Source organism: Halichoeres trimaculatus, unplaced genomic scaffold, assembly GCF_033239565.1.
Source record: "Halichoeres trimaculatus isolate MK-OKI-2021-1 unplaced genomic scaffold, fHalTri1.1 fHalTri1_scaffold_2, whole genome shotgun sequence".
Classification (NCBI taxonomy): Eukaryota; Metazoa; Chordata; class Actinopteri; order Labriformes; family Labridae; genus Halichoeres; species Halichoeres trimaculatus.
In genome coordinates, this window is record NW_027437180.1 from 36,523,247 (window position 1) to 36,544,675 (window position 21,429).

The window sequence follows — 21,429 nt, forward strand, 5'->3', positions numbered from 1 at the left end:
TAAAAGTAAGGCTATTTTATAATGACTTATAAAGTCTTCACATGACCTGAGTTTTGTCTTTACGTGTGCTTTTGTGATCTATAAAGTGTTGTTGAGTATATTCTAAGTGGTTTGTAAATAAAATGTGTAATTATTATTTGTTTTATTTTATTTCCTTTCCCTTCTTTATTTCTTTAAAGGCTGCGGGGGTTTTTAAGGCGGTACTATCTGGTTTAAATGTGGTTACAGTTGAAAAAAACGTGGATTTATTTTCTGAATACCATTGCTGCCTGCATTACACGCAGTAACCAATAGGTGGCAGTGTGCACCCATCAAATGTAACTTCCGGAAACAAAGACCGCTGCATTGTCCAATCAGAGAAGTCTTCAGTTTGAAATGAGAACCGATCCAGCTCCACTTTAACGTTACCGAAACCCATAACAACAACCAAACTTACCGTATCTGTGGGATTTACCGGACTCTTCAGCGGTTTGTCGGTGGATTTCGGGCCCGAGCTGCCTCTCATTGTCTGCAGTTTGATGGGAACCCAGGAGGGAGAGAGGGGTAAGAGACTGTCCGGTGTTGGTGCACTCTGTCTGGGCAAAGCTAACGACACGTAACGCTTACACTAGCTACTGTAAGCGACCTTCCAGTCATTTGGTTTCCCTCCTTCTGTCGCCTCATTGACATGAAACTGTTCTGATAAAGATGTCTCAAGTCATAGTTTAAGTTAGTTGAACGCTTTTTGTTGCTGTGAGAGGACAAACTGCATTAGCAACGTTAGCTAGCTACTTTTTGGTGAACTCAGCCGGTGGAGCTGAGGCAGGGCTCGTCGTTTGTAACCCAAAGGTGAAGCTTTACTTCAGATAGTTAATTGAATTGTAATTATGAACACGTAGAGGAAAAGAATGAAAAGAAAAATCTAGAGACAAACTGAAAGTCCCAATAGAGAAATCTTTACGGTTTCGTATGCAGTGTGAAAAGCAAAAACCCATACTGTGAAATCACCGTTAAACATGTAAAAGAAGGTTAATCATTCTGCTTCATTTTTCAAAACACAAACTGACTTTAGCTGTAAAATTTCCTAGAGATTCACTAAACTCTTAAAACGTTCAATGTACTGTTATGTAACTTATTTTTGTCTTCTATAAATTGCCATAGATATAGAAATTCCTTCTATATGTATCTTTGGAATGTAATCTTTTGACGCTTGTCTGTGGTTACAGCTGCCCACAAATATATCTCCTAAACCAATATAAATATTTATAAACACAACACCTATGCACAAATGTGAATGAAGTGAAGTGAATAAATTCACTATTTGTATACTTATCCCCCCATATTAATACCAATCCTACAACAGCCAATACCAGTACTGATCCAAAATGATATCAGTATTAATTTAGCATTCTCTATTCCTTAATGTGAGGATGAGACTGATAATTACCAGATTATAAATGTGTTTTTGTGACAAGTAAATCTCAAACCTCAATCCAATACTAACTGGACCTTTAACCTCAGAAGTGAATATATGAGGAATCAAACTTTAACATATTTCAAGTCACTCTCAGATAGGGATGGGTGCCGAATTAGGTACTTTTATTGGAATTCTGTCAAAAGTACCAGGTACAGATTCATGTAATACCAAAAGGTACCATGTTTAGGTACCTAAATGCATTCTTGTGAGTGTGAGGGAGTGAAAGAGTAGGTGAATTTTTCATGCTGGACATGAACACAGCATTGCAAGGTTATATATTTAAGAATACATTTTTTAAATTGATTTATTTTGTATTTCATTATTAACCTAATTGATATTTTTACCACATAAACACAAAAAAGTACAGAAACTTGGTACCGTTGAGTACCGGTACCGATTGCCAGGTACCGGGCATTGGTACTGTATCTGTTCAAATGTGAAAGGTACCCATCTCTACTCTCGGAGGTCTTCATATTTTAGCTTTGCCATGCAAAAATGCATGAACCTATCAGAATTGATGACAGAGAACTAGATAGATAGATCTGGTCTTTTGTCACCAATATCTGATCTAATTGTTTGAGTTTGTATCAGACAGAAACCAAGATGTGTACCGTTCACATCTGAAACGATACAGTACTAATGCCCAGTGACTTTAAGTACTTTTGTGAGTTAATGTGGTAATAAATTTCTAACATTAAAATCTTGGAGTTTTTCAATATCACATCAAAATACTATTTTCAGTGTTTAAACTTGCAATGCTGTGTTCCTGTCCAGCATGGAAAATCATCTACTCTTCCACTCTCTCACAGTCACATGGATGTAGGTACCTAAACTTGGTACTGTTTGATTTTAAGTGAATTGGTACTTAGTACTACAGACAGAAGTAGGGATGGGTACCGAATTAGGTACTTATATAGGTACCGGCTGAATTCTGTCAAAAGTACAGAGTACAGAGATTCACATAAAATCATAAGGTACCATGTTTTGGTACCTAAATGCATCCTTGTGACTGTGAGGGAGTGGAAGAGTAGGTGATTTTCCATGGTGGACATGAACACAGCATTGCAAGATTATATATTGAAGAATCAAAATGTTAAATTGAAAAACATTGAGATTTTATTATGAAAAGAAGTATATTTTTTACCACATAAACACAAAAAGGTATCGAAAATTGGTACCGTTGAGTACCGGTACTGATTGCCAGGTACCGAGCATCAGTACCGTACCGTTTCAAATGTAATAGGTACCTGTCCCTAGACAGAAGTACCTAATTCATCCCTCCCTATAACGCTCATTTCTTATGTTTCTATGAATAAAGTTATGCTTTGTGTAGTGACCAACTTAATTCAAATAAAAGCTCCCATGCCTCTTCATAACAGGACTTGTTACTACTGACTCTGATGTTCTTGTACGATCCAAAGACAAAAGTGACAGGAGTTCAAAGTTTCTAGAAAAAGGGAACATTTTTATTCCTCAAAAAAGAAGTAAAGCCATTGGTAACAACTGATATTACATTTGCTATCTGTCTTGAACCACCCTTAACATCCTAACAGTGTCAGAAAAACGTTGCTCCTCGTCCTGCTCAAACACATTTCTGACTAGAGTTAAACTCCTCTTCTGGCTCAGCTAGCCATTCACGACATTAGTCGACACTTTACGGTGGCCGAACTTCAAGAAAAAGACACACAGAAACAGAGAAATGCAGCCACGAAAAACTACTGTAACACAATATTTCAGTATTAAATGTAAAACCAAAAAATATTCAAATTTAAGCAAATTATGGTGTTATATTGCATTCTCTCATTAGTAGCTTCAACACTATGTATCTTCAACATATTTCCTGTTTAACTAATTTTATTATGATACCATCCTTTCAGACTGGATCGATGTGGCAAATGATTTACTCAGCAAGTGTCACGTGAACCTGAGGCTGAGGAAACTCACCGAGTGCGATGCGAGCGCTTTCATCGCTTTATATGAGAGCATCTTGGGGGAGAAAGTTCCAGGTAAGAGCAAGCTGCAGAGCTACTTAATGTCAATACTGTGGTGTGATGAGTTAATCTGACTACAGAAAATAACACAACAGCAAAAAAAAAACCTCTTAACATGTGATGGTTTGACTGAAATACTATGTTTACAAGCTTCAGTTCCTCCTGAGTGTACTTAGCATTCCAGGATTGTTTCCTAAGACCGTCAAACATGCCATCACGAGACTGTCGATGTGAAGCACAGGAGAGAGCTTAAGCTAAAGCCTAACATGTTCCAGGGAGTGTGAAAGCATGTTCCAGTATGTTTTGATTTTTACTCATGCCACTCCACTGTATGACTCTTTTGTTGCAGATTACATCGCCGTACCATGCAGTCAAGAAGATGACATCCACAATGTTCAGTCTGTGATTGATTCACTTTCCTTGGATTACCTTCAGATCAGTCTCTCACACATCACAGGTAACACACTTTCTCTGAACACCAAGAAACAGCAGGCAGAAGACAGGGTTCCTGCAGATCCTTGAAAAGTCTTAAAAGGCATTGAATTCATAATTCTAAAAATAAGGCCTGAATTGGCATTAAAAAGTCTTAAATCCAAATTTCAAAAGTCTTAAAAAATTGAACACATTGGTAAGATTTTTGTTAGTTTGAAGTAAAAAAAATATTAAGGAACATTTATCTATTTTTCTAAATAATTTCCTGATTTACTCTCGTGGCAACATTGCGTAACCACAATAGTGGAACTAACAAAACGGTAATATGGTTGCACCAAGGTTATAATAGTTTTGGGATTTGTCACTATAGTTTAGTTTTAGTTAGTTTTGACATTTTATTTTCCATTACGGTTTAGTTTAAATTAGTTTTAGAGCGGCATTCTAGTTTTTATTTTGTTTTGATTTTTGCAACAAGGCTTAGTTTTAGTTTAGTTTTAGTTTTTTCATACCTTATTAACCAGGTGCAGGATTCAAAAAGGTCAGAGTAAATATTTTGTCATACTGTTCATTTTCCAGTCCAACATAGTGCTCACTGCTCAGTCAATGCTGATACTGAAGTGATGGCTGCTGCCTTAAACACATGAAAATAATATAAAGTTAGTATAAAAAAATATAAGCATCAATTATATAAAATAATTTTAATATGAATTACATAAAAATAATATTAACATTAATTATAAAAAAAAACAATATAATATGAGCTTCAGTAAATAAAAACTTGGACTCTGTAACAATTAAACTATTACAGATGCTCTAATTCATTGCTCCACTACGTTTTGTCGCAGCACAGCGCACAGCCAGTCAGTGCAGTAAACAAGCTCGTCCCTATATGTCGCTGTGATGGTGCCGTATGGCGCTGACAACTGCCGAAAACTGTCTTAAAATTGGTCAGGAAAATGTGTCGGATTAATTTAAATCCTAAAGGCTATTAATATTGTTAGAAACTATAGCTACGGGAATTTTGTCTATTATTTTCGTTAGTTTTAGTTAGTTTTGTGAACACAAGATACAGTTTTAGTTTACTTATCGTTTTTCTTTTCTTTTCTAGTTTTTATTAGTTTGAGTTAACTGCAATGTATTTTAAATTTTAGTTTTTGTTTTTAGTTTCGTTTTAGTTAACTATTATAACCTTGGGTTGCACCAGGAACTTTTAAAGCAGACGCATGTCTTGGTTCTACCTAGGGTGCCTGGAGAGAGAAAAAAAAAATGAGGAAAAATCTGCAAAAAAAATCTAAAAGTGGAAAATTGATTATTGCGGCAAAACTGAGTATTCGATTTGAAATTAAATTTCAAAAACCATGAAAAAAATCCAAAAATGTTTGTGACAGCTGCCAAAAAGATGAATAGGGGTAAAATAGGCATAAAGTTGTAAAAATGGGGTTAAAAAAGGTCAAAAGTGATGTTTTATGTAAAATAAACATTGGGTTAAAATTGCCTCTAACCCAGGTAGTTCATGTGGTGTTTTTGTTTGTTAGTTTTGTTTGTTTCAATTGTGCTTCGTTGTCGACTTGTTTTTAAATTTGATTTCCAATGTCATTAAAAAAGTCTTAAAAAGTCTTAAATTCAACTTGCCTTAAGCTGTAGGAACCCTGGAAGAGCAGCTATGATGCCGTTCTTTATCCAAGCTTAATCCTGGATGGGATCATAAAAATTGATGAATTTTACTGCCCGGTTTATTTTGGGTGGCGTGTCAAATTTTAACTCCCCCTAAAGCGAGGAAGCCAAAACAGGACAATTGCTCCTTTATTTTCTTCAGTAATGAATTCAGTGATAACTGGGTGTTTTACTAATAACAGCTGTTTTCCTGCAGGAGAAAATATTGTCAGAGGGGACAGAGAGTCTATCAAAAACCTCTTGGAAATATTCGACGGCCTCCTGGAATACCTCAAAGAGGAAATCAGCGAGGAGTCACAAGATGGTGGTAGGTAGAGAAAGCGTACTGTTATCTTTTCTTTTTGCTCAAAACTCTTCGATTAATTTGATAATATTATCGTACGCAAACAGATATCCTGAAAAGACAAATCAGATTATCAGAGCTGATGTTTACAAAATGTGCCTTTTCTACACACTCATGATCACTGAACGGCTCTGCAGGAGAGTGGCTGAAGCGCCATCTTCATTACAGCCTTTAGCGTCTGTTTCTAAATCCCTGTTGAGGTGAGGCTCCCGTGTTTGTCTACTGGCATGACTAAGTGTCATTAGTCTAATTAAAGAGCAGCTGGTGCTGGACTTCATGGGGAACAGTTAGCTGCTTTAATTTGACAGCACTGAGCCTGCCTTTGTGTTGGAAGATGCTCCGTCAGACCTCTGCCAAATATCAATTAGTCGTCCATAATTGGGAATAAGCTCTCACAAGAGATAAAAGTCTTCAAAAGGCCTGATAAACAGCAGAAATGTGCTGTTCTGATAATCAAACACAACAAAAAGCAATGGACAGCAGTTGAAGTGTCTATTTTTGCTTCATTCACCTTTGTGCAGAGCATAAAAGATTTCAGACCTCGCTGCTTTGTGAAATTGTGTGTAAGAGCTTTGTTGAGCTTAAAGTTTGCAGCATCTGTTCCTCTTTTGAGTTCCTCTGAGGTCCTAAAATGTTGAAATCGGAAGTTTCGCTTTCTTTTTGTTGCTTCTTCTGTATTTTTATACTTCTTTAAATAATGTTTTACATGTGTTTTTTCAGAAGAGCTCAATGACAGTCTTAATGAGGACGTCCTGGATGCAACCAAGGAACCAACAAGCAGTGATCCTGTTGGGCACAAAGAGGCTGAACCTGACAGAGAGTCTGGATCTTCCTGTGGAGAGTAAGAAAAACACTTTCACTCATGAACAACAGGATAGACTCTTGAGTTAAAATTGTTTAAATATTTAGGGGCTGTTGGTAGTTTACTGTGTGTTTCCAAAGACCCCTCCTTTTTTCCAATTTATAAGTCTGGTTTATTCTCTTGCACTGACTCTCCACAAAAGTAGAGGTCGACCGATATGGGTTTTTTGGGGGGCGATGCCGATGCTTTCCACATTCGGGCAGCCGATGCCGATATGCATAGCCGATTTTTCCAATTTGATATTCAGGCCGATTGTTAAATAAATATATATTTATCACATTTTTGTGAAACGCAGCAATTTCTGAGCAACTAAAAGAAATCTATTACAACAAGTCGTGTCCAGTCCTCTGAACATTTATTCAGCTTTCAAAACAATGAAATATTTTGTCTGAGTAAACACACAATGTAACAAGCAGTAGTAAACATTCACACTCTTCTTAAAATGTCAAAAAAGAAATTTAGACTTATTAATATAATTTGAACAAAAGTATGTAATGTATCCAAGTGGTTCCACAAGTTTGAGGTGCTCATCTTTTTTGTGCCTGATCAAAAATTGCATCATTTTATACAACGGATCAAAAATCGGCTTTTTAAAAGAAAATACGGCCGATGGCCGATAGAGACAAATGTCCAAATATCGGCCCCGATATATGGGTCTACCTCTACACAAAAGCCCTGTTTCCATCAAGTGGTTCAGTTCAGAGTGTCTCGGTACGGCACAGATTTTACACTATTTCCATTTTCTAATCCTGGGACAGATCCACAAATAACCAAGACGAACTGTCCCACTTTGTGGGAGCTTTCCATAGGGGGGTCATAAGCTGCGTTTCCATCAAGCAGACCGGTTCGGTAAGCCTCGGTACGGCACACATTGTGTGGCGTTTCCACTGACTTATCCCAGGACAGATCCCCAAATAACCTAGACAAGCCGTCTCGCTTTTTGGGACCTTCTTGTATGGGTGCCAGACTGAACCGATCTGTCTTGGAAGGTGGAGCTACAACACTGCAGACTGTGTTGATTGGTCAAAAGAATCGTCACTTACCCCAAAGTGGCTGTATTTCTCCTGGCAGCACACAGTCTGAAACAAAGCTTGATTGTTCTTTGTATCAAAGAGCCACATGCCAATCACAGAGAGGACAAAATGCTGTATGTCTTCCATCGTTGCTCTTTGTTTACTGTGTCGCATTTTTCTTATTCATTAGATTTATTAGTGGGGTACACTGTGTCGCACTGCTTCGACGCCACGCTATTATGAAACTGATGCAGCTATCAGCATCCAGCTTACACGCTGCCTACCACTAGGGGCCACGGTTTGCTGCGGAAATGTAAACAGGATCAGGCTTAACCAAGCCAATCTGTACCCAACTGTACTGATCCAAACCAGCCTACTTGGTGGAAACGGGGCTAAAAGTTGCTGACACTTCACACTTCTGTATTGATGTGTCCTCGTTGCTCTGCAACACTCCCCGAAACACATGACGGCAGTGTGGTCACTGTGATCATGTGATCGTTGTGACATTTTCTGCATTATGTTTCTCGGGAGTTTGAAGCATATTATGTTGTATTAAAGTTAAGGAAAGAGTGAAGGGCAGACAAACCAGCTCTCCTTCGACCACAGTAACTTCTCAAGCCCATAACCTGATTGAATCCAGGCTATGATCCGAGCTATGGTTAAAAATTAAATATACATCACTGTCATTTTATTAACAACTGCAACAAAGTTTTGTGTGGGTAACAGAGATCACCTGTTTTAAAGTGCGATTTTTTAAACACCAGACCATGAAAAAAAAGTTGAATTATGTTGATGATGATGTCATCTACAAACTTTTTCAGGAGTTATATTTTCCCCAAAAATGCTCATCACATGTGAGTTACTTTCTAGGCTTATAAACAAAGTAAATGGATTTTAAAAATGTAAAAAAAAAAATCCTGATACTTTGATGTTTTTCTCCCACCTCTAGTACTGAGTAGTGACTCTCTCTGTGTATAATGGGAGAAAAATCACTGAATTTACAAGCTTACACCGAATTTCTTCAAAATTTATTCCACACTTACACAATTTGATGCACAAGAAGTCTCAAGTGACGACCCATCTTTTCACATGAGCCCGTAGAGCCCACAGCAGAAAGCTTGAGTTGACACAGAAAGTTCATAACCAGCTCAGTGATTCTTATCATCTCTAACTGGAGCTTCAGGTTTTTGTTTTTTATTTTTTTTTGAGCCATCAGCTTTTTCAAAGAAAGCCTGGGAAAATGTGAGCTTGTGTCCCGTGGTTCACCCTCCAGGTGCTGCTGAATGTATAATTAGAAACTTCCCATGAACACACACCAGGTACAGGAGGTGGGCTGGACTGCTCCAAGTCATGACGAAGGTCTAACCGTCTTAGAAAGTTTCTCATGAACGAAGCAAAAGAAGAGTCTTGGGGTTTTGGACTGCTGGTCAGTAGATCTCAGGCCCTGGGAGAGGATTTACAAAATGTTTTGACACTGTGAATTGCAGACAACGACAGAATGTGTGAGAAAGTAGAAAGACAAACTGGAGGCACGAGAAACACACACAAAGACAAATTTAAACAGACTTTTTGTGTATTTTGGACCCTCCAAAGCAAAACATGCGACAGGTTCACCCCACGTGACTCTAACTGTGTTTTTACCTTCAACAGATCCTGCTGGACGTCCTGTTGACACAACAACATGCTAACTTCATACCTAAACGCTTTCTAAATATTTACAGGCTGTGGGTTGGCTGTGAAATAGTTGAAGTCGAACAGGAAGATGCACATTTTTCACGGTTCAGATGATTATGATAAACTGTAGGTGTTATTTTCGCTCTTACAGGTCTGCACTCTCAAAGTTTCCTAAGAGAGGCACTTAAAACTTTTTTTCATATTAGAGCCACAAAAACACAACAAATGGACGTCAGAATATGCAGAATGAACATTTGGTTTCATGCACTTTTTGGCTCCTTTAAGAATTGAACAGGAACATGGATTTTCAAGGATTAATTGAGACCAACAAGATCAAATTTGTGGCGCTGTAGGTTGCATAAAGTTCTACGTTCAATGCAAATAAACACTGTCTTTGTTCCTGTAGGGCTGAAGAAAAGGGATCAACGAATGAGCTTATTGGACTGGGAATCTCAGCGCGGAAGTTCACAGCCGAACAAGAAGGTGAAGCACACAAACTCAGAGCTTATGTACAATCAGGAAATAAACGTCATTGTTTTTGCTTACAGGATACAGTTATTACTGCAAGCCAAAAACATATTTATCTGTATTTTTGAATTGTTATAGTTGAAAAAATACTTGAAGCTGTGTTTAATCAATCAATAATCTATCTGTATGTTCAGCTTTACTGTTAGAGGTGGTTTGGCTTGAGCCTGTCCCGCCAAGAGACAGTTTTCACTCAGTACACTTCCCCATTCCAGGACCAAACTCACACTTACAGGGAATTCAGTGCCATAACAAGCATGTTTTTGTACTGTGGGTGGAGGGTGGAGTACCTGAAGGAAACATGCACATGGAAAACATACAAACACACCCTTTGCTGCCCCTAAACCTAAACCTTCTTCACAGTCCCCGCTTCCAGTCTCCTGGACCCCCACCACCCTCCACTGACTGAACCCCTGCACTCAGCCATCGCTCTGCAGCCTCCAAACCAGAGCGACACCCCCCACAGGCCTGACACAGACCCACCATGCCACAGCCAACCCGCCACAGTCGCTGCCACCAGTGAAGGGCAAGCAGAGGAGGAGGCTGCTCCTGCTGCCACCCAGGTACAATAACAGGTCCAGTTTCTGTTATTTGCATGTGGTGTGAAGGAATATGCAAACTACTTTTGAGGAAGCAGCTTGGCCCTGTAAATTTCTGTATGTATGTTTTTCCTGTTCTTACATTTTTATACTTAGTTTTTTATTTATACTGTCTGAAGAGACAAACAGTATTTAAATGTTTCTTTATGTCCTCTTTAATATAGAAAATCAACAATAAAAACCGTTGAATCTTGAATCTCATAGCTCCACCAGGTATTGATGATGATGGAGCAATCCATAAAGACAAAATAAAAGGACACGTTCTGTCCAACAAAGAGCCTAAATTAAAGACACAGCTTGGACCATCTGTTTGGTTTTGATTGCAGTGGCACGTTTCACCAGAATCTGTAGTGTTTTTTAGGGTTAAAGACTCTGTTTCCCATGAGCACCATCATCCATGGCGCACATTTGTTTTCAATAGCAGATCTTTTTTTTAACTCGTCCTTGTTCAAGAAAATCTGACTAGTCCATGGATCCTGAGAAATAGTGTTCAGAACTAACCAGTTTTTGTGCTGATAATCTCATATTTAATCCTGGATTATGTACTGTGCTTAAGCACGCTTCAGCCCTAAAGCACGTTTTTGAATTGCCAGTGTGACTGCAACCGATTCACATCTCTGCTTTGGTACGCTTCAGAGAGGTGGGCTCCGGCATGGTTTACTTCATGCATGAGCACAACCACGCAGACAGATCGTGCGATCCATGACGTATGATGGCGCATCTCTCGACAGTCATTTTAAACAAAGGGGGGATGTTAGAGGGCTGTGTCGGGTAAAAACGACTTACCATAAGTCTAAAAGTCTCTAAAGTTGTAGCAGTGCTCTTTGTGTCTCATTGTGCTGACTCTGATGAGATCGCTCTTCATGTAAACAAACGCTTCACGATGACGTAGGCGGTCCATGCGGGTGTGTGATACCCACTAATGTCTGGTTCATATTGGGGTAGTGTGACCGGCCGTACTCTCCAGCTGGGGAACAGCGCTGCAGGGGTCAATCGTGCTTAAGCACGGCACGGTTTGGATCGCCAGTGTGACCGCGTCCTTAGGCTGTTTTCCAAACCGCCTACACTAGCAGTGCCTACTTTTTGGCTGATTTCAGTCTGTAGTGGTCAGTATGCGAAAACTTGCAAAATCTGCAGTATGCCAAAAATCTTTGGATGTCCTACTGATCTAGGAAAATTTCTCAGTGTGCAACAGACTGGTCTACCTGACATACTGTTGTTTGTTTACGTTGTTTGTCTATGTGGGTGGAAGGTTTCGGTGAATTACTGCCATCTACTGGAACGAGTCAGCATTACAACTACAATACAACAACACTAACGTTAGATGATCTGTGAGATTGAAGTGAAGTGATGAGAATGAAACAGCAGTAAATCTTGTCACTTCCAGTTATAAAAGAGGTGTTTACCTCTACAAATCCAACAAAGCCCATTTAAACCACTGTTTCTCTTTTTAAACCATACGTGGATTATATATAGAAGTATTTTTCCATCAGCTGTAAAAAATAAATATCCCTTCCAGATTAATTTTCAGCAATATGTAACTTTTGGTGTAAGATTAAAAATCAAATGTTATGATTCTACTGTGATTAAAATCAACAAACTAACTAAAATGCCAAGATCGACCCAAAGTTTATGTTGTACATTTATAGTGAAGGCACAAAAATCCATCACCTGTGGCTCCATTTTCCGAAACTGAAACCATAGTAGTATACTAAAAAACAGACCAAACAGAACAGTCATACTACATACTACATGCAAAAGCAGGAGGTAGTAGGCGGTTTGGAAAATAGCATTTGTCTACTACATAAATGCAAGAAGTATCTTCTTCATCTCCCTACAACTTTCTGATCCTCTCTTACAGATGTCTGTGCCCGTTACTGAGACAGTTATCACAAACGGACAACAGTCTCCTCCTCTTCTCCAGCTTCCTGGTGAGTAAAATAAATGTGTCTGAATAAAATTATCTGAATTATCAGAATGGGATGTTGTGCAGATGTAGCACAATTTAATCCTGATGTCATATTTTACTCAATTCCCAGATGTGAGCGAGGAGCTTCAGGCCGCTCAGCAAAGACCTGAGACAGAAACACAAACAGAAGCAGAAGCACTAGAGGTAAGACAGCAACGAGCCTCTCACCTGTCACATTTTCTGGACAGATATGTTATTGATTGAATGTTAAATTCTCCTTTTGTTCAATCTCAGCCAACCAACGGCGGCCCCAGACGCGTCTTATTCCACGCCCAGCCTGACGTCCTCTTCCTCACCCTGCAGGATGAGATGGCAGCCGCCACACCATCTCCTCCTGACACTGAAGAGGAGGACGAGGAAGATCTGGATTATCCACCCACACAACTGGACAGGAGGACGAGTCAGAGGGAGAAGACGGGGCACAGGTAGGAGAAGTCGAGCTCCAGCGAAAAACTTAAAGTCGTTCCTCTTTGAAAAAACAGTGTGAGGTCACTGCGGTGCTGCTTTTATCCACCAGCAGGTCAGAGGTGGAGGACTTTGGGGATCCTCTTTTGAGTCGGAGACAGAGGAACAAGAAAGCGGAAGAGGAGCTGCATCACATATCTGAGAAACTCTCACATCGACTCGAGGAACTGGATCAGGTTTGTGTTCCTCTAACTGTGGCTTCACTGCAGTTATTTAAACATCACGATACAAGAATCGAACACACACTTTCCTCTCTGTAGATGCTGAAACGAGTTCTGAGTGAAAGTGGAGAGTCCAGCGACGTGAGAGAAGAGGACAGGCTGTCTCAGCACAGTGACGCTGGCAGGCAGAGCACAGGTACACATCTTATTTTGATCCACACTTCACTGTGGGTTAAATCAACGATTTAAAAAGAGACAAAAACATGAACTGATTCTTTTTTTTTTTTCTGCTTTTCAGAAACTCCTGAGCCTGAGTCCACCCATCAGACTTCCTCCTTACCCCCTTGTCGTCCTCTGCTGGGTCAGTTAGGAGAAGCTATGGCAGAAGCTTTGAGTCTGGATGACGGGAGACAAACCAACCTGTCGGTGTCAGATCATACGAGACGAAAAGACTCACACCACAGACCGTCTCAAAGGAAACACGTCAAGGTACGGGCAGGTCCAAAGTCAGGCCTGAAGTTCATCTTCATACGGTCTCCAGCTTTCATCTTAACACGTATTGATTATGTCTCTGAAATGAATCATATGTAGGGCTGAAACAATTCCTTGATTAATTAGAGTAACTCAATTACAGAAATGAACCAGGAATGTCCTCCCCTTCAGGAAATTGTTAGATTTTAAATGATCAAAGAAAAGTAGTTTGCAAAATACTTTTGGGCCATGCCCACACGTAGCCAAATATTGGGGAAACCACTTATTTTTTTAAACATTTACACGTTTTTTCACATGAAACTGCAGCTTTACGTCACTAAAAATGATGTTTTCTGAAAACTTTGGCCAAAGTAGAGACTTTAGAAAAACTCTGGTTTCATGGTTTCGTGTGGACGCCGTTAAGCAGAGTTTTTGGTTCTCAAATGTCACAGCTGAATGAGGAGAGCTCATTCTGATTGGCTGGCAGCGGTTTTATGTCTGGAAAACACTAACAATCATGGGTCTGGCATGCCTCGAGCCACTCTTATTGGCGGATTTGCCTGCTGCAAGTGGACGAAGGTATTTTCAAAAACAAATAAGGGGGGATTTTCGTTTTTGAAAGTCCCCAGTTACGTGTGGACAAGGCCTTGACGTTGCAAATAGATGTTGTTTTTAGTGACTTTCAGACCCCTCTAGAGCATCTTTCCTCCAAAAAATTGACCAGCGACAAATCTGGCTTCTTTTCTGGAGTTTGCAGACTGATGTGAAAGCAGGTATTGATCTGCATCATCAGCTGCTTCTCAACGAGCCACGCGTACTAAGCCCCTCCCCTATCCAGAATCACTCACTTATATACCGGACGACTTGCTCGCAGCAGTCTCTCAGAGCCCCGTCACACTTGTTTTTTTACTTGTTTCAAACAAATTTTCTCTAAAAAATAATTCCTCTTCAACTAAACAAAAATTTGTTTTATCTGATTACTCGATTAATCGATGAATGGAGTAATTGATTAATTGGTTAATCGATTAATCAAGAAACCAATGGAATTTTCAGTAGAATACTCAAATACTAAAATATTTGATAGCTGCAGCCCTAATCATGTGTTAGATTATTTTTATATTTATATTTTACATCAAAGTCACAAAAAAAACAAAGTATACGTATTTTTCTCAAAGGTTTGTTTTCTTGGGGGTTGAATTATTTCAATAAGAAAATTTAACAAAACATTTCAGTAGTTTATTTTCTGTAACAACTCTTGTACACTCAATTATTTTTGAGAAAAAATTGTCACACCATGTCCATGTGAAATAAAGTGAGACTCTCTGTATCTGCAGATTAAGGCCTACGAGAAGGAGCTGAAGAGATACGAAGACAAACAACAGGCTGATGTCGACAAGGCTCGTCTCAGAGCTCAGGAAGCTGTAAGTCAGAAGCTTTGTTTGGTGTAGTCCTTTAAAATCTTTATTTAAGAAGAGGAAATAAATCATAGTACACATCAACAGTATTATTTGGGGAACAGAGGAACTGAAAACACAGATATGACGACAAACATTATTCTTAACTTCTGACACCGTGTATGAACTCCTGTTTTGTTTTTGTGTCCGTGTGCAGGAGCAGCAGTACAGAGAAGCCATCCTAAGTGATGTCTCACAGGCCTCCAGACCCTCTCCAGCCAGGACCAAGAGCCAGCACAGGTCAGGACGTAACACACAGACCTCACCTGGGAGGAGACGGCACGAGGCCCACAGGAAAGCAACGTCAAGTAAGACTCGTGCACTGATGACGCAAACATCTGAGTTTTTTTTGTTTGTTTCATATCTGCTTAAACACCTCAGTAAATTATATCTGTAAGAAAAAGTTGAGCATATAAAGATTTATCCAGATGTACCTGGGTTTGATGAAAACTTGATTCAGACAAACTTCTAGCTTCGCTCTGAGCTGGAGAGAGGAAGAGATGGTAGCTGCTGGACACAATGCTGCCTGTGTTCTCTTTTCACAAATTATCACATTATTTATCATTACTTCAGGCTAAAGCTACCAAACCATAATCTCCACTAAATAGTTGAAACTGAAAAACCTAATTCTGATCCCCTCTGGCCTGATCACAAGACCATCTCTAAAGATCTAGTAGTCCATTTCTCATTAACCCTTTATTGCCCAGGTATCATATAGGCCACCAGGACGTCTTTTGGTTATGTGGCTTTGAAAGAATCAGCAATCACACCCACAAAGCTCATTTTTTATTTTCAGGAACCATTTAATTGATTGATTGATCGACTTTTATTCATAATAGCACCTTTCATAACAATAAATCGCAATTCAAAGTGCCTCACAGTAATAAAAAAAAAGTTCAATTAAAAATACACAGAACTTTCAAAATGTAATTAAATACAAGGTTTCAAAGTAGAGATTACTGCTACCACTACTTGTAAGATAAAATATTCAACATAAAAAATTTGTAAATATTTGAAATCAATGAAATTAAATAAATAGAAAGGTTAAGAATGAAAGATAAAGATAAATAAAGTGCTAAAATGATAAGTTTCTAAGACTACAAAAATAAATGTGCTGATAACGCTTTATAAATCCAATACAGGAAATCAAAGTAAGTTATAAAAGATAAATCTCTTCACAAAGGCTAGACTGACTGGATAGATCTTTAGTTCAGATTTAAAGTTCTTAATTCCTTGCCCAAATAGTTGATGAGTTATAGTAATGAGAACAATTTGCAATTATTTCATGTGATTGGAACGTCGCCACATGTGAATTTCCCAAGCAGCAACTGCCGGTCAAATAACTTAAGGCAATGCGGAAGTGCTAAAAACCACAGTTTGACGAGTGTCCCCTAGAGGCTGGCTCTGGAAGTACCAGAACCCACAAACACACCAAGCCATTTGACTGCAGAAAGAAAGATGTTTCCAGCTTGGTACAAGAAGTGTCGCTAATTTCACTATCAACACACTCTGTACGAGAGGCAAGTTTTTTTAATAACTTTGCAGTTTAGAAGATATCAAGATCATGAGTTTGCCCAATCAGAGGTGCAGGCAGGCACCCTATAGCTGTTAGTATGGAGGCTCAAAGCCCGCCTCATACCCAGTATGGCTGCTACTGACGATTTACTTCAGAACTCTTTTTCAGAAACAGATGGATGACATCACTGAGACTATGTCCCTTTATTATACAGGGATTTCCATGCATTATAAAATGGTAGTGCCAGCGCTTTAATGGGTTTTTAATATAACTGTAAAATAAATGGACATAGTCTCAGTGACATTACTCATCTAATGAAACCGTTTGTCCGCGGGCTTTGAGCCTCTTCACTAACAGCTACAGGATGTGTCTCTGACTGGGTAAACTCTTGATCTTGATTTCACCATAACCGCTGTATCAGAAAAATGTCACCCCCGTACAGTGTATGCTGATAGAGAAATTAGCTATTTTGATGATGTAAAAGTCTTCATTTTCTGTCTTAGTGTGTGTGAGGTTTCCAGGCTTTCTGCAGCCTGCCTCAAGTGGACACTTGAGGAACTGCAGTTTTTGGCACTTTTGCGTAGACTACTTTTATTTTTTTTGACCAGAGACTGCTGCTTGGTTTTAAAGCTCTAAGCTATGAAGACTGAGCCTTTTTATTAACAAACGTTTTTTCTAAGTTTTCTCTTCGTTGTCTCTTGAAATGTGGCCCACTTGTCTTTGTAACGACAGAAATAGCAGCTCTGGCAGACTGATGTTTAAATCACGTGTGTTTTTGCTGCAGCGTTCACCTGCTGCAGGATGGCTTTGTACAATCATCTTTGATCTCTGGGTTTGTCTGTTTTGTTTTTAGTGACCGTAAAGGAGAATGAGCTCCTCCCTGTGCTCCTGGAGGAGCTGCCCCACCTTCACATCACCCCACACGCCCTGGGCCGGATGTGGGAGCAGCAGATGCAGCAGGTGGACAGACTTCACGCTCTGTCATCGTCACAAGGCCAACGCCGCAACAAACTTTCCAGCCAGGTCAGGACTTTCTGAGAGGAACACGATGGGGTCTGATTAAGACGCCACCTCTGGACTGAGAGAAATAAATGTTTGCTTGTCTGCTAGGTGGAGGAGGCGCAGAGAAAACACGACCTGTTGGTGGAGTTAATCCGCAAAGACCAGGATCACAGCAAGCGTCTGGTGAGCTGAACCCCGGACACACACGCCCACAAAGGATCCCTTTACAAAAACACTGAATGAAGCTCTCTGAAGCAGTAGTTTCTCCCACACCAGTTATGATCTTAAATGTTCGTCTTCCAGAGAGACTTCAAGGAGCGAATCCAGCAGCAGAAGTCGACCCAGAACAGGCTGAAGGAGCAGAGGCAGCAGATCGCACGGGCCAAGAAATACCACAGCGACTACCACGTCCAACACCGGGCCCGCCTGATGAGAGCGCGCACCAAGGAGGAGAGGGTGGGTACTGAGGAGTGTGTGCTCCCGATGCAAGACGTAGACTCCTCCTAACTCCTTATCAGTCTGTTACATGACATAATGACTCAGGTGTGTGTGTGTTTGGTGTGTGTAGATGTTTCGTCAGCTGTTTGAGGAGGGTTTGGAGCTACAGAAACAACAGCTGAGGGAGCAGAGAGCACACGCCAGGGAGAAACGGCTGGAACATCAGAGGCGACACCAGGACCACATCAAGTCTCTGGAGAACTACTACAAAGACCAGGTAAAGGCGCACATCAGGGATTCTTGAAGAACCAGAGGACTCAAACAGGTGTAAGACATTTTGTGTTTAAAAGGTGATTTTCTTTTTTCTCAGTTTTCACTTCTAGCTGAAAAACTTGCACAAGAGCGACAGGACATCCAGGTTCGGAAAAGAGCTCAAGAAAAGGTAAAACTCAACCTCTTCATATTGCAGCTTATACTGATACATTCAACAAAAGACACCAAAGCTTACGAGAAAGAAAGAGACAAGCCTGTTCTATTGCTACAGTTTCATTTAGCAGACGCTTTTGTCAAAAACAATACACGACACAAGCAATTAGTGCTAAAAATTCACTAAGAGCTGGGTCTGATACCTCCTGACTCATTCTACCCCTGAGGACAAAGTAGAGAAGGTTCAGATTAAGGGCCTAAGTTTTCCCTGAGCAGATAAGTCTTCAGACATCTCCTAAAGTAGAAAGGGACTCTGTGGATTGTATAGAGTTAGGTAATTCATTCCACCATTTGGGATCAACAGAGGAGAAGAGTCTGGCTAGAGATTTGGAGCCGAGTTGGGCTGGAAGCACCAGGCGTCTTTCACAAGCAGAGTGTAGAAGAAGAGCTTTGAATTTGATTAGAGCTGCCACTGGAAGCCAATTAAGAGAAGTAGATGCTATGAAAAGCATCTACCTTAAATAAAAAGTGTATTTTGTCTGAGCCTTTAGGTGCTTTTAAACCACAGGAACTCAGGTCTAATTGTAGTTCTGGGGTACTAAATTTATCTGAGAGTAATACCTTTCAGATGGCCAGGAACTTTGGGAGGCGCTGCCTGGATAAGCTGGATGTTTCTGATTGGTGGAGCAGCCACAGGGTTTTTATTCCCCCTCAAAACAAGATAACCCAGATGGACTTAGTGATGGTCTTGGTTAAGTACCTCTCAAATAATGGTCTTCCTTGAGCCTGATAGTGTGAATGTGTCTCTGTCAGCTCCTGGTGTTCCAGTTTAAAAAGTGACCCTGTAAACTGGAGACCTTCAACTGAACGTGTCAGTGGAGATCCAGTTTACAACAGCTGTTCAAACACAGAAGAAGTCCTTGTGAATGCATCTTAGTTAAGTTTAGAATGCATCCCACTCAAAGTCGGCGACAACAACAAGGGGCTCATTTTTGAGCTAGATCACAGGTCGATCAGCAGAGATCGACCTGTACCCAAGCTGTTTCAGGTTTTTTCAAAACAGAGGTGATTGGTGACAACATTTGTCTCTTTCCAAGTAATAACAATAAATAATAAACTTTATTTTTAAAGCACTTTTCAAAAACAAAGTTACAAAGCGCTTTACATAATAAAAACAAACAGTAAAAAGAAGGAGAAGGGAAATGTGAAGCAAAATATGGAAATATAAAAGGCTAAGAGCCACCACCAAATAAAGGAAAGGGCTCATCTGTAAAATAAAAGTGTCAACAAATCCATCTGCAGGAGAAAAAAAAAAAAAAAAAAAGGAAAAAAAAAGGGAAAAAAAGGAAAAAAAAAAAAAAAAGGAGAAAAAAAAAGGAAAAAAAGGAAAAAAAAAAAAAGGAGAAAAAAAGAAAGAAAAAAAAAAGAAAGAAAAAAAAAAAAAAGGAGAAAAAAAAAACAAAAAGGAAAAAAAAAAGAGAAAAAAAAAAACAAAAAAAACAAATCCATCTGCAGGAAATAAAGCACCAACAAAACCGAATATCCGACATGCTAACAGGCTAATTGTGGGGCTACACTTACAGATACTGGTCATTTTTCGCTCTTGTCATATACCGCCCTCTACTGGTGGAGCAGAGTCCTGCAGTTACCTGTTTTTGTTTTTTTTCACACCCCTCCACCCATTACTGCTCATGGTTCAGCAATGTCTGCATCCCGCTCCTTTTCCACTCCCCCTCCAAAAAATATGTTCTGATTCTGGGCCAGGTTTGAGCATGCTTCAGACTTGTGATGTGAACGGCAACAAAGTGAAACTGGAGTGGGACAACACCCTGCTTCACATTCCCATCATTGAAAAAATATATATTCTGCATTGCGCTCTTTTCAAAATTCGCCTACTCCACTTCCCACTCACTTTCACTCTGCTTACAACCTTTTTGGTCATTGTGCTGATCTGGATAATCTAGCTGGGTCTACAGTAGAGTTTTCCTCTGTAACACTGGTCTTTAAAGTAATCCCTCCTGCCTCTGTTCGCAGGCTCTGCTGAAGATGAAGCGAGAGCTGCGATCCAGGATGGAGCGTGAGATCGGGGAACTCCAGAAGATCATCATCCAGAACGACGAGGACGATCATTTCCAGGAGCTGGAGGTCCAGAGGCTTCGAAATCGGGTCCATATGGCGTCTTTCCACTACAACCCTAGCTATCTGCACTGAGCAGGAAAGATGAAGTCCGAGCTGTTTTAAGCTCCTTTCGCTGGGGATTCACGCCACAGGAACACGCCGCCAAGACTCCTCTGAAGTCAGAGCGGTGCTGGCTCCTCTGGGTCGTCTTCCAGATTTGCACAGGAAGAAGAAATCTGATTTGTCGTTCACTAAAACAATCCTAACTCTGACGAAATGTAGCTCCTAGCTTATTTAACTCTTCCTCTCACCTCAGCTGCTAAATCGTAACGACACCTTGGACCTAGTCCTCCTCTTCCATGACTTTTACTACTTCTGAACATTTTTCAGTGGATCCTAACTGTGTGTGTGCCTGTGTGTGTGTTGATGTAGCAGATTGAGTCAGCTGCTCTTCCTTTTGCCAAATAGGGACCACGGATGCAAAGCTCAAAGTATGAACGTCACACACTGACTGATATTTTTACCTCCCTTTTTACACGTGTGATGTCACCCTGTGTTTTAACCATGCCATGGAATTATTTATTTTTTAGCTCGATGTCTCCTGATTCTTTTATTAACCATATGATCACCACCAGCGATGATAATCGATCTGACACTGATTGTTTCCCTGTGATGTTTTCCAAAAGTACAGCTGTGCTACGTTAAATCCATGTACTGATATCGTGCGTTGTAGCTAATGAGCACAAACATCCTCCTGTCTTCACCTTCGATTAAAAATGTACTCACCCCTCCTGGCAATCAGACTTAACTGTGGATTTTATTTGCATGAGCTGCAGGATG

At 40.0% G+C, this 21,429-nt stretch overlaps 1 protein-coding gene across 3 annotated transcripts; it reads left to right on the forward strand.

The window, feature by feature from the left end:
* The first annotated feature begins 337 nt into the window (after nt 1–337).
* LOC141805568 (centrosomal protein of 95 kDa-like) lies at nt 338–21,399 on the forward strand. Of its 3 annotated transcripts, none has more exons than XM_074690684.1 (21): nt 338–543; nt 3,334–3,462; nt 3,797–3,904; nt 5,750–5,860; nt 6,617–6,737; nt 9,852–9,928; nt 10,334–10,533; nt 12,431–12,500; nt 12,609–12,682; nt 12,773–12,963; nt 13,056–13,179; nt 13,264–13,360; nt 13,463–13,653; nt 14,970–15,056; nt 15,247–15,397; nt 17,459–17,628; nt 17,716–17,790; nt 17,911–18,063; nt 18,176–18,322; nt 18,416–18,487; nt 20,506–21,399. In XM_074690684.1, the coding sequence occupies exons 1-21, from the start codon at nt 519–521 to the stop codon at nt 20,680–20,682; spliced, it is 2,550 nt and encodes an 849-aa protein (XP_074546785.1). In that variant the 5' UTR covers nt 338–518; the 3' UTR covers nt 20,683–21,399. The 3 variants fall into 3 exon arrangements, with proteins under 3 accessions (XP_074546785.1, XP_074546801.1, XP_074546793.1); XM_074690700.1 differs by having other exon boundaries at nt 13,059–13,179; XM_074690692.1 differs by having other exon boundaries at nt 6,620–6,737.
* The last annotated feature ends 30 nt before the right edge of the window (nt 21,400–21,429 follow it).